This window comes from Carcharodon carcharias, chromosome X (assembly GCF_017639515.1).
Source record: "Carcharodon carcharias isolate sCarCar2 chromosome X, sCarCar2.pri, whole genome shotgun sequence".
Lineage (NCBI taxonomy): Eukaryota > Metazoa > Chordata > Chondrichthyes > Lamniformes > Lamnidae > Carcharodon > Carcharodon carcharias.
In genome coordinates this window covers 19,230,896-19,247,183 of record NC_054507.1, presented here as the reverse complement: position 1 = coordinate 19,247,183, position 16,288 = coordinate 19,230,896, and the positions used below count along the sequence as shown (strand labels likewise).

The window sequence follows — 16,288 nt, the reverse complement described above, 5'->3', positions numbered from 1 at the left end:
AATCTATGTTTTTGTTTGTCTTGTAAGTGTATGCATAGGGATTTAAAAAGGGGTAGAGTTTAGGTTACAAGGCAACATTTTCCCCCATCTGGGTGGATGTGCGGCAGTGTCATGAGTTGGGACATGTCCATAACTTTTATTTTGAAATATTTCGAGATTTTTAAATCACTCATGAAACCTCATCCCACCCATGGATGAGGTTTCATGCTTTTTCAGAAGCCTGCTTGGGCTCTCAGCCTGCCCGCCAGCCTTAAGGTTGGACAGGCAGGCCCATTAATGATTTCAATTAGTTTTTTAATGGCCTTAATAGGCCATTGACAGGTCGGCGGGCACCAACCTGAAAATCTAAATGACACGGTGTGATGTCAGGACGCACGCCCTATGTCATTTTACGTGTCAGTGAGCAGGCTCCACCCCCGCTCGTCGAACAGAAAATTCTGCCCATAGAGTTAGAAGTTCATATTTCTTTCTTTTGCCACGGGTTAAAGACAATTTGTTCAATAAACAGTTATTTAAGTTTACAAAACTAGTGCTTGTATTATGTTAACCTAAATTAAACAATTAGGTGGGTTGATCAAACTTTTTCACATTTGTCTTGGGGAGCAGTGCAGCTTGATATTGCAGCGCACTATCCCCAGTGAGTCATGACAACATCATGCTGATGGTTTGAAGATATTTGGCACTAATTCCCAGATTGCTCTCCTGGTCTAATATTGTTCTGTTTTTGTATATAATTCTATGTATTGTGAAGTTTGAGTTTAGCCTGTTGCCAAAAGTGTCTGGTGTAGCCGGCGATAAAGGGAAAAAGATAGTACATTGAGCATAGTGTGCCACAGATAATAGGTTTCAGGTTAGAGGGATTGTGGACATCCCAAGGAAGTTGTGGTGTTAACAGGCAAAAAAAAAAACACGTCAGGAAGCAAAGTCAAATTGTAATAGTTCTCCACCCTGAAACCTTACACCATCCAGTACCCTGTTCAAAATTTCCAAAATGAGTAAGCCACAAAACGCTTACACAGACCCTTCTTCACTCACTGTGGGGAATTTTGAGTCACAGTAAACAATATAGCGTATGCCAAAGAAATGAAGCAGCAGCAATAGTGAAGGTATTCCAAAGATTAGTTTATTGGAAGGAAAACTGATGGGGCATTATACATGATAATAAAAGACATCTCCTGGAAAGCAGACTATAGAGTACAAATTTTTTTAATAGAAGGTATTATACAAATTTTACATAAGTCCTCTGAATTGTGATGTGTAAACTAATTCATTAAATTCTTTTATAATGGGGAAGGGGAAGGGGGCTCATTTGAGTCTTACCAATAAATACCTGTGTCTAAAACTCAATTTCTCAAGACACAGACTTTTTCTTTTGGACTGTATAACCAAGAACTCCAGAGTTCTAAATTTGAAATTTCTTCCAGCCAATTTTAATGTACTATACACAAAGATTTCCAAATTTTTGCCCATCAAAATACTTCAGCTGATATTATGAACTCAGCAAACCTATTCCTACCAGATGAAACTGCTTTAATATCAGTACAAACCACTGCAGCCATAAAATGACACTAAGTCTGGTAAAAGAGCAAAACACTGTCTGCTACTGGGGAAGGGAGGGGGGGGGGGGGGGGGGGGGGGGGGGGGGGGGGGGGCAGATAAGCAGTGGGCGACAGATTAAGGGGGCTTTAATGAGCTGTAAAAGACAGTCCAGTTTGAACTGCTAGTGACCAGCAAATCAGTACTGTACAATAAACAGGATCAAACCAATCTCCAAACAAGTTAATAGTAAGATGAGGGTTTTTAAATTGTTTTTCTTACATCTATTTATCATTGTCACATTATGCACTTGATCTTCAAAGGGTCCTGATCACCAGTTCTGACCTGAGTCACATACGTTTCAATGTGATCAAAGTTATCTAATTGCTCCTCCACCAAACAAGGAAAGCAAAAGACTCAGGACTGATGTTTCCAATGACTTCCAGATCCAATGTGACTGAAAAAAACTTGGGATCTAATTGCAGGACTTGTCTCTTAATATTTTATCAATTGTTAAAATGTGTAGTTTATGGCCCAAATAAAGTTAGCAAATGGTTTAAGGCAGGCAGTTATTTCACTATGAACAATTTTTTCCAAAACCTGAATCTGATCACCTAAAAATTCAGGGAAGGAATGCAATTTTGTCAAAATGCTTGTGTGCAAAACACACAGAGCTGCACTAATGTGAGCTGCAAGGATTTAAGCCCTTTCAGCTCTGTTTGAATGTGTTGTCAAATACAGACAAAAAAAGGTGATTACCTTCATGAATAGCATTGGCTATAAATCAGATTGAGCTTAGTGGTATAAAATGGAACGTGTCTGTTACCTTACAAATAATTGAGAGCTTAAATGTAAGTAAACTAAAAATAAAATGAAAAATATTAATCACATACTTGTTTTTATGTACTGTGAAGGGTTGCTGGTTTGCAGGAAGTGTGTTCCATTCAGTACAGCAGTTTAGACACAGTGTTAAGCTATCCTTACAATGTTCAATTTGGAACAGCACCCAACTGTACCAGCTATTTCAACCCATGTAAAACTGTTTCAGATGTACTAAAGGTTAAGGAAATGTCCTGTGAACTCATGTTTGCTGACAAAATAGTTTGAGATTTCCCCAAGTTATTTGCATGGAAACTGGTATTAGTTTATCAGGAGTACTGATGCAATCATGACTGCAGAAATGGTACCAGTACAATTAACAGCCTTTTAGTGTTGGGCATCTGCAAGTCAAAACATTAAAAAAAAAACAGTAGTCTTGCAAATGTCTAGGACTTCAGACTGCAGTCAAATATCCTTATGCATGTAATGAGGGAATTTTATGCACTTTAAAGATCAGCATGTAGAAACAGAACAAAAACTGATTTCAGTATGCTCATATGTATTTGACGTGCACTTGTCTAGTTCACTTTCATATATAAAATTTAATTTTAATCAGCACATAAAACTCTATTATTAGTTTGGAAGTCTTAGCTTGTACATATATGTATAACCAAAACAATACCGAGTAATCCTAGAGATTGCAGTTTTCAAATTTTACTTGAAAGGGTTTCAAAAACTATAAAACAGATCAGGTCATAGAGAGATACAGACTAAATATTGTTAAATTAGGCTGCAAGTGATACCTGACTTTAGTAATGATGTTATGTTGAGATCTCAACCTGTGCAAGGACATTCATCATTTTCTTGTGGCAGTATAACATGCATATTGTTCAGAGACTTGGGAGTATTAGTGCTTTCAGAAATGACAGATATCCCGAAACAAAACACCACTATTGGCCACTAACCCCAACGCACATTAGTTTACAGATGGAAGCACAAGATGCATATTTGGCCCCAACATTAGTCTCACCTGAAGACAGAAATACCAGCAATCTGATGGACAACAAGGAAAGCATAACCCACCCAAATTTATAGGGAGAAAAGCAAAACAAATTGTTGGGAAGTCAACGGACAGTTGTAGAAACCCAAGATTAGCTCCAGTAACAGGTTGTTTAATTTAGAAGTGGTGGCAGAAAGCAGAAAAGGAGGAAGTAATAACATTTGGCTGACTGTGGCCCAAATCTTAATTTTTTTTTTTAAATTTTAATTTTTTTTTTAAAACACCATCTGAAGTTTTGGAAGGAGCACCAAAATTGTGAAAACTATTTGCACCAATCGCACTACCCATTTTATTTTTATCTTAAAAAGTGCACCGACAGTTATAATTTCTCTTATTCCATGGCCCACTGCTTCCACTAATAATTTTTTGCCAAACTCTACCTGCTTAGGTCAAAAAAAAAAGGGATATCCAAATGTAAAATACCATTCTAACTACTGCACACAATGTTTTCTCAAAAGCCTGAGGCCGACATGTTTTTAAATGGAAGATGAAATCTCCACATGTTTCATGTTCAATGGCTGCAGCAGCATGCAAGAAAAAGTTCCGGGAGATGTAAGCCATATGGGTTGTTAACGGTCACATTTTAATTGAAGTTCATTCTTTCAGTTCTCTGAAAAGGTGAAAGTGACGTGTTTTCCTCAAATAGAACTTTAATCTGTACTGTCGTCGTCTTCATCAGCATCGATCATCAAAGCAGCATATTTGCTGGCTGAGCTGAATTTCTATACAAAAGACAGAACAAATACATAAGGCAGGATAAACAATTAGACAGCTACAACTTTAAACTCAAAGATTCTTCCCTCCTCTTCTGATGGTGCTTAGTCTTACTCGTACTGGGGAACAATCTCTCAAGCACCTACAGCATTTTGGTTTATCTAACAGTTCACGCTCCATACGAGCCTGGATAGAATATTGTCACTGTTCTCTGTGGGGGGAGTATCATAGCTAAGCCTTATCCTGTCCTCACCCTGGCATCCATAAATGCACTTTGTAGTAAGTGTCACCAGGAAACAGGAAGTCGGGCCCAGATATTTAGACAGTCAACTCTATGGTTCGAACATTTGTTTGATCAGTTACTGATTTTCATTAACCGCTTCCACATCACTTTTCATAACACATCATCTCCTGTGGACCTTCATTCTCCAATAACACAAGCACTCTGTGACCTCAACTTGGCTACATGAATTTCAAGTTTGTCCCTCACAATCTATGCAGAATTTTATACATTTGAAGGGTTTTCTACAAATCTGGCACAAAGTTTGTGTCTCTAGTGCGCTTTTTAAAAAAAAACACCTACTCCAACTTTGTCCTCTAAACAGTTACCACAAAGTTTAAAAAAAAGTATTTTGTATGTAGTCAGATAAAGCTCCAGGATCCGTACCATGACACCAGTTCACTTTGACTTGAAGTTAAACCCAGTAACAAGCCACTAACCTGCAAGCCCCTGCAGGGCCTGGGAGGTTGGATGGATCAGATTATACCGTGTAAAGGGTGCATGCCATAATGAAAACCTACAAGAAAGCAAGTTATCCACCATCTTGATTTAAATAGTTTAAAGTGGTGTGATTTTTGAAGAGGGATCCCTTGTGGAGGAGTTTCAATAGTTGCCAGGACCAACTGTACAGATATCAGATGGAGCAGTCAAATATAAATGCGTAGTGAACATCTGATGATTGCCCCATATGACAACCTTGCAAATAACAGCAATTGGAACCTGATGGAGAGATCTCCAGGGAGCACCCAAGAAATTGTGGAATGACCTTAAGTCTGCCCGTGGGCAACTTCCCTAAAAGATGGTAGTGATGCAGGATGCCCTCTGACTGGATTGCTCTAGAGAGCTGAAATGGACTGGATGCAAGTTTACTTCCCTTAAGTGACCATCCAATTTCCTTTTGAAATCATTGATCGTCTCTGCTTACGCCACCCCCATAGACAGCGTGTGCCAAGTCATTACCACTGTGTAAAATAAGTTCTTCCTCACATCTCCCCCCTGCATCTCTTGCCCAAAGCCTCAAATCTGTACCCCCTAAACCTTTCCAAGTGCCTATTTCCCTGATTACTTCCTCTAAAACCTTACCCACCACAAATGTAAAACTGACCAGCCTGTAGTTACTTGGAATATCCTTATACCCTTTCGAGGGTCTCACATTTGTCACTCTCCAATTCTCCTGCACTTCTCCTGTATTGAGGGAAGATTGTGGCAAGCCCTTCCACTATCTTCATCCCCACTTTAACAACCTGAGATGCAAGCCATCCAGACCAGATGACTTATCCACTCAAACACAGACAGCCTTTCTGGTACAGCCCCTCTATTTTCACCTCATCCATTACCCCTACCACCTTCGCTTCTATGAATATTTTGTCAGCAAAGCTGGCATGGACTTGGTGAGCCGGTAGAGTCATTGCGGCACAGAAAGAGATCAATCTACATATCCACCCACTTACTGGGTTAAAATAGTTAAGCCTTGAATATTTGTAAACTACTGCACTCTAATCCTATGGGCTTCTAATTAGCAGCTGGAAGTTGATGTAAGCATTCCATTTGACCATTTATATCCATTGTTATTTATCTAGTTTTTTGAAAATTGGACACAAATCATACTATTGGTTATTAGTAATTGAAAATATAACAATCCTTAACTTCTGTTAGCTCGAAGGCAGAGTTTGATTTTACATTGCAGACGGGCTAGTTTTTTGCAATTAAAACACTATCTCAATGACTTACAGGAGTGGGTGATTCTTCATACTTCTTTGGCTCAGTTACAGGTTTTGAATCACGGCCCTTTTTATCTTTCCTGTGCAAAAAAAGCCATAATTGTTATTTAATGATCATATATTGGAAAAACATGCCAGGAACTGTGAAAGACTTCATTTTATGTGGAAAATATCAACTGACTTTTGCTGGTGCACAGCATGCAGTTATAATCTAGAGCAGAATTTGGCAATGTTCTATGTCCAATGATCGATGTTACGATACCAGGGAACCAAGTGTGAGCTACAACATTTCCCATGACATTATGCCATATAGTAAAACAAAGACACAATGCAAAGTGTTCCAACATCAAAACCAAAATTTTGCAAATTAATCTATTTTCTACAAATGTTGGACATCAGGATCAGGCACAAATGAATTTGAGCCAGAACTATCCATGGAAAAGGAGAAATCTGGAAAGATGATGACCGTAAAAGACAGACCTGTCTGGTTCCTTCCTTCGGTCCTTGTTTACACCATCATTCTGTCCCCGGCTCATACCACTGTTTGCACCACCACGTTCTTTGGGTGAAGTTTTGTCTTTTATTTCAGATTCTGCTTTATCATCTAAAATTATATATGAAAATGCCTATTAAATTTTTGTAATGTGCATAAAAATTCAGGTCAGATTGCTTGGTGCTTGTCTGTTAGCAAAAAGTAAGTGTGGTTGGTTTCAACAGATGCATTATTACAAGATTCTCTTCAGCAGCTCCTGGTCCCCACCATGAGTGAGGGATATTGAAAATACAGGTTTCAAACTGTCAGCAGGTGCCACCAACAGTGATTATTCAAAAATGATCTATTCAAAGTGTTTGTGGGAATATCAAAAATTGAATGTGGGCACAGTGTTCACTCAATGAGAGCCCATACTATTCTGGACTCCTGTAAACTTGAATGGCAGACAGACTTTTAAACAAAAGCACATCAATGTAACATAATATGGCTTTCATTATCACAAAAGTATTGATTTTCTTATTTATGCGGTTAGACCTAGAATCCACGGAGGATTATTTTTCCAGAAGGACAGAAGAATAAAAAAGGTGATCTCCCCTCTTCCATCAATGTCAGAACTAAATGTCAAAACTTGTAAATTAGAATATTGTTAAAAGGTAAAACCACCCAAAATAAATTTCACTGCAGCTAACTGCTTTTAAAATGTACTCCCCAAATTTCACAGTGATTAATTATGTAATATTCTCAGAGAAAAAAATTGCTAGGCAAGAGAAAGAAGACCAGAGCACTGACAACCCAATGTAATATGAATCGACCATTCAGCTGTTTTGAAGAATTGATTATTCATTACTTTTTGATTCTGAAAACTATTACTATTCATAATGATTAGAAGACAGATGCCTAGGGTTTTAAATTTCAGGTCAACAATGCACCATTTCTTGCCATACCCTTAAATGATGTCTTCATATTCGTATGTGTAGGTGAAACTAGGCCAGCTTTGCCACTTGGTGAACTGCATTAAAGGTAAGTGAAAAGACAACTGTCAGTACATTTTAAATTCACTGATGTTTGCAAAATCAAAATTAAGGACAGTCTTGACCACATATTCCTCAAATTATAAATATTACAGAATTAAAGAAAATGTGCAGTGGAAGAATACAAAGTGGATGCCTTCAATGGTGCCACATTTATTAAAATAGCCCAAGACTTTGGGGAAACATTTTAGGAAAGTAAAAGTATTTTAAGTTTCAGAAAAAGGGAAAAACAAAATTAGCACCCGTCTCCTTCTTATCCCTTCCTTTCACAAAAAGGTATATACTGGAGACTTAATCCTTGTGATATCAAATAGCACACTGTTGCCGTCAATTTTCATTGTCAAAGGGACCAGAAACAAAATAAATTAATTTTTTGTTCTTCCAGTTTCTCTCCTGGAGGCACAGACTTACACAAAGATGCAATTCCATGAGTGTGAGCAGTTCTTGTACCTCTCTCAAGTAGATATTCTTCAAGTGCAAACCTGGATAAGTAAGTGTCAGGAGTCTATTTGCTCACAAACAACTGCTGAAGCCAATCCCATTCTAATGAGACACATGCGCACACACCCTAATGTCTGTAATTGTTGGGAAATCTCAAGCTCTTTTCAACAATGCAAAAGTTTCCAATTTTATTAGAATGGTTCAGATTTGCTTTGGAAATTGCAACCTTTACCTGAGTGGTTTACTTGATAGTGCACTAGCAGGTGAAAGAGGTGCTGTGACTTCTGCTTCAGCGCTCTGGTTACTACTGGAACCTCCAACTGTTCTCTTCGTCCAGGCATTTTCTTTAGGTGGAGGGGCAGGTACAATCTTAAGTGGAAGCTGGTCTGGTTTAGTTGATTTGGACACTGGTGACTGTGGCTCCTCCTCCTTGCTGAACATATCATTGTCCAATGACTTCTCACTCTCTCTCCTAACTGTAGCTTGGTTACATAGAAAGTGATTTACTTTGGTAGAAAAACAGCTCAGATCAAAAGAACAATTTAAAACAAATTTAATAACTTGACACTAACCTTGATGAACTCTATAAATATGAATGTTCATTTTCCATATCTACTGGAATTTAATATTACTCCAGAAGCCTACAATTTTTCTAATCAACAATCAACATGCTTTGCAGTATATTATTTTCTGTTAGACTGAAATAGCATGATAGTGGCAGAGAAAAATAAATCATTTATAGAGGCAGAGACCATGCTCTGTAGAATACAAATTTACTGCACACAGTAACCTCAGGATATGGAATGGACGAAGGTTTTTATTTTTATTTCAAGAGGTATGAGACCATCTCCCTCTCTCCCTTCCTATATTTCCACTTGACCGCTTAAGCATGGCCTTCTCATTACACACACTGTAACAAATAATAGAGGCATGGTTCTATCATTTTCTGCCAACATATGGACAAGCAATTCTAAGTTGTAGTGTCCTATTGAAGCAACCTTCCAGGTATGGTCTTTGCACATCAATAAAGCTGTCACATTTACATCTCTATAGAAGTAAAACGCATGAGGGTTGTGACATGTTATCGAGTGGGATTTCCTTAATAAAACAGTCACAAAAGCCAAAGCTTTACCTATGTGGCTTTGCAATTGCATTCTTCTATCTTTGAAGTCCCAAAACAGTTAGGAAGCATATACAAAGAAACAGCAGAGGATCAGTTTCAGCTTCAGATAACACAATATTAACAGTAGTTTACAGAAGTGAAGCAATTGTCCTGTGCAGGTCATTGTAATGGCCAGTTTTGTTTTTCACTACAGTCAATGTTGGTGTGAAGTGTACAGTCTGTTTGTGCAGGCAAGAGTTGCAAAACATCCAACTTTTAAAAATATAAGCAGTTCATAACAGGTTTTAGTGAAGTCAAAAGCTATTACTGCAATATAAGCTATACTGTCAAAAGTTATACTAGCAATTTTAATATCAGATCTGTTAATCTTTCATGACTTTATAAAGTTTGATATAGTGGCGAAGTGGTAGTGGAATAAAATTCCAACAAGGAAAAAAGGTTAGCTAAAAATGTTTGAATGAACCAGAAACACAAAACGGTCATGGTTTTATACTTTGTTTGCTGGTTAGATTGAAGTTTGAAAAACAATGAATTTTGTTACAACTGGCTACAAAGTTGCTACTTATTAAAATTACCACTTCAAACAAACACCTCTAACAGACCAACTGTGCACCAAAAATGCACTTACCCAGTGCCCAATACAACTAAACTCCTGTAATTGTTACGTTTCTGATTCTAGAGTTCATTAATTAAAAAACTTCTTTTAAAAAAAAAGTGGCACAATTTTTCTGCTCCCTATTTAGGTTCTTCCCAAAGACCATTTTCAGCTGAGAGGGAAGCAGATTGCACCAGATCCCAAATCAGTTACCTTGAAATTGTTTAAGGTGACTGGAACACAAATCTGTTATATCGTTACCTGCAACATATATGCTTGACAACAGAAATTTCCCCAACTACAACATGTTCAAACTTTATTCTGTTGCTTATATATTATATAAACTAGGGCAGAGGTTGCCAAACTGGGGAGCGTGAAGAGGTTACCAGGGTGGCGTGAGGACAATGCCGGGTCTGACAAATGTCAGTGAAGTGCATTTACCAACCAACTGCACCCACACCCAGAAACATCTGCAGTTCCAAGAGCCTTGTTGCCGTTTTCCTGCAGCTGGGAGTAGGGCTCAGTGTGAGTCACATGTGATCATTAAGGCCTGTAATCCAAATGGTGACAGACACCAGAGAATAGTTGGGGCTTAAGCTTGAAGGTGTGGATCTGCATGGTAAGCACCCGAGCAGCTGAACCTCCTCCCCCGGGACTGAATAACTGCAGCAACAGCTGGGAGAGCAACTAAGGCACCACAAAAGGAAAGGCCAGGTTGGTGTGAAGACTGCTGGTGAAGTGCCAGAAGCAGCAGTGCTTCTGCTGCTGCTGTGGGGAACAGTTGGTGGGTATCCACTCACAACTGGGATGCTTTCAAAGCAATAACCAACATCAGTAACTATCTCAGGCAGAGTCATCTCGATTCTAGGACAACCCATGGTGATTTTTATTGCATGAGGGAGCTATTTTAATTAATACCTATAACGTCCATTTTATTACATTATAATAATCTTCCCACAGATTAAGCCTTGTGCTTGAACGTGCAGAGGCAAGAAAAATAATGATAAAAATCAAGATGAATAAAATAAAACTAGGGAAAAGGAACAAAGCTTCAAGCCCCAGGTTACCAAAAGGGATGGCTTTTCAGCACATTGCACAATTGTTTGGATTAATTTAAAGCATTTCCACACTTTAAAGTTTTCATGTGTTGGTGCAAATATTTTTAATCACGGCATTCTGCTGGCTAAAAGCGTTTTCAAGAAAATCACTGGTTACTTCACTGCTTCCCCCTTTCCTTTCTGTTTTATAGATAAAAGCTCTTCTTAATCAATAGTTTTTCCACCTACTTGCTACTTGTTCATTGTTAGTATTCTCTACTTGGTAATAAGTTTTAGTTTATGAAAATGTTGAAGTCAACTAGGTGAAACTGTGACACACACGTTGAATAATTGACAAAAATGACTTGAGTGTAATAATGTTGTCAAGTTTACAAATGCACATTAAACAGAAGCCCTCTGTATGGAGTCATTACTCAAGTTTTGCACCAAAATAGGCAGACTTTTAATTACCTAAAGCAGCAAATTTGGCAAGTGTTAAAAATAATACATTAGCTGTGCATTCACTAGAAACCAATCTTCAACAGCTTAAAAAGCATAAAACTCAAAATTACTCACTCAACATTCATCCACATAACCTTTTAAATACCCAGCATAAAAGTTAAGTTTTACCTCGACCTGCAGAAACACTGGTGTCGGTCGGCTGTGAAGAATCACTAGCAGTCCTTGGACGCTCCAGCTGATCCTCACTGCGCCAGCTTGGATGCCTACATTGAACCAAGGTACATCACTAAATGGCACCAACAACCAAGATTTACATGTTGACTGAGAAAAAAAAATAGTTATCACTCAAAGTCAATTAAGTCAATAGAGACATTTCCAAATAATTCAGGGTGTCAACTCATACTTTGCTCTTTAGAACCACATGTACATAAGAATGTAGGAAAAGTAAACTGGGCATTTCTTCTACACAACTTTAAAATTAACTGTGTCAAAATTTCACAAATTTTAGCTGCTATGTTAATGTGTAAATTTAATGTTTTGCATCTTGTTAAAACAGCAGGTGGAAGAATTGCAATCTCTTACAAACAATGCTTTCTTATTCTTAGGCCACATTACCAGTTACATGGTGCTGAGAGTTATTCAGCAAATGTTATTCTCCCAGTTATCAGTTATTTTTTTTTTTACATTGAAGAATTTCCATATGTGAAGAGGGTTGGGGGACAGGGGTGGTGGGAGAACTACAGGCATCTTTGACATTAGCTAATCAACATAGACTCAAAGCATGTAAATAATAGGAAAAACATTAAAAAATGTTCTGCTCACTACAACATTTTTTAAAAAAGCATTTTACAAGCATCCAGTGGGACATAAGAGTAATTTACAGGATCGATGCTGAGAGGATGTTTCATGGGGGAAATTCAGAACTAACTTAAAAATAAAAGGGGTTTCCCATTGAAGATGGAGATGAGGAGAAATTTCTTCAGGGTCATTAGTCTTCGGAATTCTCTTCCAAAGAGAGCAATGGAGGCTGGGTCATTGAATATATTCAAGACTAAGTTAGACAGATTTTTGGTTTATAAGGGAGCTGAGGGTTATGGGGAGAGGTAGGGGCAGGAGCTGGCAGGAAAATGGAGTTGAAGTCACAGGCAGATCAGCCATGATCTTATTAAATGATGGAGCAGGCTCAATGGGCTGAATGGCCAACGCCTGCTTCAATTTCTTTTGATCATAAAGTATCACTTTTCTAAATGCAAAGCAAAAGTTGATTCCTTTTTTGCTGCTGGAGCGATATCCGCAGATTTAGGTGGTCAATCTTTTATCGTCAATTGGTAAGGAGCAGAGACTATAGTAACATATTTCACTAGTTAGGGCACTGTGCTAATTGAGGGTACAGAGACTGGTCAAGTGAAATAATGGTTATGGACAACTGAATCATTATCATTCCTTTAGCCGACACAACACACTCTGAAACACCCTTTGTTCCATGCAAATGTTAATATCACCCCCACCAGATAGGCAGCATATTATTGAGCTCAACTACAGATTACCTAAACAAGTTTCTACGCGCCCTGAATAACCACAGCTTCTGTACTGCCGCAGCCCATTGCAAACTATGTCAATCTCATCTTAAAACAGTATTCACTTCATGCTTTTAGCCTTAATGTTCACATTTGCTGGATTTTTTGAATGCCACACCTATTTATCTGCACAAGATTAAAGATCTTTAATACTAAACAGCTTTCATTTCTGCAATACTTGAATTATGAAATGTTAAGATAAATGTTGCATACAGATGTATTCTAAAAAGTATTAGCATTCAAAATATCGATCAGAAGTTTAGGTTACCTTGCATGGCACTACGGATGGCACAAGCCGAGATCAATGGTGAAGGTACTGCAACTTAAACCTTTTTGAAGACTTAAAAAGCCACAGTTGTGAGCAAATTAGAGAGTGTTATCAGTTCAACCTCTGGCACTGAATAGCCATATTTAATAGCTGGTTGCCTCTATAACCTCAAGAATATATGCAAGCATTGTTATCAAGAGCTTGTGTCTGAATAAACAAATGCTGCAAAATTAGTACCTTCAGATATAAAGACACGTAGGTAAGACAACACTGCCTTAAAGTGGCATGAAGTGCTTCTGACTATATACTTAGATAAGAACAAAAAACTGCGGATGCTGGAAATCCAAAACAAAAACAGAATTACCTGGAAAAACTCAGCAGGTCTGGCAGCATCGGCGGAGAAGAAAAGAGTTGACGTTTCGAGTCCTCAGTTCTGTTGAAGGGTCATGAGGACTCGAAACATCAACTCTTTTCCTCTCCGCCGATGCTGCCAGACCTGCTGAGTTTTTCCAGGTAATTCTGTTTTTATATACTTAGATGTTGAGCTTCCAGAGGTTTGCAAGATGAACAATTATTTAGAATAAAGTTGCACTTCTCTAAAAAGCAAACAGCTCTGCTGCATTTCAGTGCAATAACCAAACGTACCACTAGCTCTTCCTGGATTGTGGCACTTCTAGTAAAATACATGCACATACCATTTTTGAGCTATTTAATTTACCCTGAAAAGAGCTTGGGCCCACTTAGACTGGCTCACCTTTCCCTTGGCTGCTTGACCCCTTTAATCCCCCTTTCTTGATCCTCTATTTGCCGCTGATACTTTTCTTGCTCTTTTTTCAATCGCTCCTCAACCTCTCGTTCTTTAGCTGTTGTGTCTACTGGCTTGGCAGCCCCAAATATGGATGCAGATCTTCCAGATGACTGTGCAGGAGGAGCTCGGACAACCTCTTCTTTTGGAATGCTGCGAGGTTTGAGGTTCAGTTTAGGTCTCTGCATGGAACCTATTGATACAAGTCCATAACACAAAGTGGTTAAAACACAGCACAATTCCAAATTCACTCAGGCAATTAATAATTGGAGACAAAACAATGTTCTGGGAGATGTTTTTCAGCTGATTTGCCTAGCAACATCAAACTGCTAATGCATACAAAATCATAATGAAAAGTCTCAGCATAATGTGACTTTCAGCATGGTGACATGCACAATGCAGTTGTGACAGGAATCACAGGATGAAGTTCAGTAACATTAAGTTACTAAATAACAACTTTGTGCACAATGTTTGTAGACCATCAATTCTGACTTTGGCCAGAGAAGGAGAACAACAGTATATTACAAGTTTCTTCAGTATGGAACCAACAATCCATCATGGGAATGTGCATGGGAAAAGTTAATGGGCTGATGACGGTAGTGCACAAAACCTGTAAGATGACACATGCAGGTAAGTTCAACCTTCAGCTTTAACCCAAGTTTACTGTTACTGGGAAAAGACTCAAAATGCAATGTGAGCTTTTCCAAGGGTATTTCAAAGTTTCATTTTTGATGAAAACATTTCCTTTAGTAAAAAATCAGCTACCTCTATCTTCATGTCTCATTTCATCTCTTGAGCCATAGTCACTTCTCCTGTCATCTCTTCTTTCAAAGCGGTCAAATCCATCATTGTAGCGGTCGCTGTAACGATCGCCACCACCTCGAAAATCATCACTTCGCTTGTCATCATAATTATCTCTTCTGAAGCCACTGCCAAATACACGCCGGGAGCCTGGAAAACAATTCATTCTGCTGAGACATTTTTCAATTGCTAGTGAACAGGTTATCGCTTGAAGAAATTTATTTCCATTTACTCACCTACATAACCAATACAATGCACCTAATTCACTCTGTACTCAGTGGAAACTGCAGTACCTTTCTATATTTTATTAATCTCAGTAGAACATGTACTTCTACAGAATGCATATTTGCAGGAAAATGCTAAGCACTTAACATCCATTGATCACATTTACGCCATCTGTTTCGCTTATGGAATAACACCCAATATTTCAAAATATTACATATTCCCTTATACTCTTTATTAAAGAGTCCCAAGAAACACTAAAAATATAGCCAGCTGTTTTCATACTGTTGCTCGGTCTTGAACAAATAGTGAAAGGCACCAACCCAGAGGGCATACTAATGGTCCACTTTAATCAAAAGGAGGTTTTATGAACAATATATCTGCAACAATAGTAATCGCAGAACAATGCAGCAAGTTAGCAATAGGAAAACATTGGTCAGAATTTCCTCAGCAGTAGGTTAAAAAAATATCTGCTGGCTCAGGTGTATATTTTGCAAATACATGGAGTTTGGAGGTTCTCAAAATGAAGAGTGGGGGTGGGGAAGAGTTATACATGGCAATGATTTTGAGTTTTTATGAAAGGGAGCATGATCACAGTCCCAACAGAGTAGAATAAAAATGTGATTCTCCAGAGCTAATCAAAAGCAACTATTTTTTTTTAAGTTCTTGCAATACGTTGGGGTGTCTAAAGGGGCTTAAAAAATACTTCAGATCCAACTAACAGAGGGAGATTCTTGGCAATATACCCTCAGGAAATACCCTGTAGCTACAGCGAAAATTATTCTTGCAAATAGTAAAGTCAAACAAGGAAAAATATTGCTGAGAGCCTCCCACAGTTCAAATTTGGACATTTAAATCTGTGTTCTAGTCTGTACCTATTTGATATATAGTTTTAAAAGTTTTGAAAAGTACAACATATGGCAAACTGTACTTACAGATTCGATGTGCAGCAACCTTCGGTCTTGAGCACTGCAGCCAATTACTGGCTCAAATTTAACTTTCTGATGTTTAAAAAACAAACTCAATGTGATTGCACTTGCAACCCATCTTTCCACCAAGTGTTCTAAAACATATGTTGTGATTTGCTTTGCTCCACTCCTAGGCTTTGCTGAATCGCACTCCGAGTGCATGAGGAAATGATTATGTCCCAGCACTGTGCTATAAACAGATCGCTGGTTCATAAATAAGAAGCCTATTTTCTTAAAGCAATAATACAACATATAATGGACATAGTTTAAACAAAATTGGCAAATTTATACAGACTGTTTATATCAAAAAATTAAGTTCTCTTAAGCATATTTCC

General features: G+C 38.1%; 1 protein-coding gene across 2 annotated transcripts in view; it reads right to left on the bottom strand.

Moving 5' to 3' along the window:
• Nucleotides 1-1,101: 1,101 nt before the first annotated feature.
• Nucleotides 1,102-16,288, bottom strand: part of eif4ba (eukaryotic translation initiation factor 4Ba) — a 40,864-nt gene continuing 25,677 nt past the window's right edge. Inside the window, exons 8-15 of one of the 2 annotated variants that reach the window (XM_041180235.1) lie at nucleotides 14,728-14,913; nucleotides 13,912-14,155; nucleotides 11,481-11,575; nucleotides 8,328-8,577; nucleotides 7,568-7,632; nucleotides 6,611-6,734; nucleotides 6,141-6,210; nucleotides 1,102-4,137 (exon numbers count right to left, since the gene is read on the bottom strand). In XM_041180235.1, the coding sequence (XP_041036169.1) occupies nucleotides 4,066-4,137; nucleotides 6,141-6,210; nucleotides 6,611-6,734; nucleotides 7,568-7,632; nucleotides 8,328-8,577; nucleotides 11,481-11,575; nucleotides 13,912-14,155; nucleotides 14,728-14,913 (1,106 nt within the window). In that variant the 3' untranslated portion in view covers nucleotides 1,102-4,065. The remainder of the gene's footprint in view (nucleotides 4,138-6,140; nucleotides 6,211-6,610; nucleotides 6,735-7,567; nucleotides 7,633-8,327; nucleotides 8,578-11,480; nucleotides 11,576-13,911; nucleotides 14,156-14,727; nucleotides 14,914-16,288) is intronic. The other variant, XM_041180237.1, reaches the window with a different exon arrangement.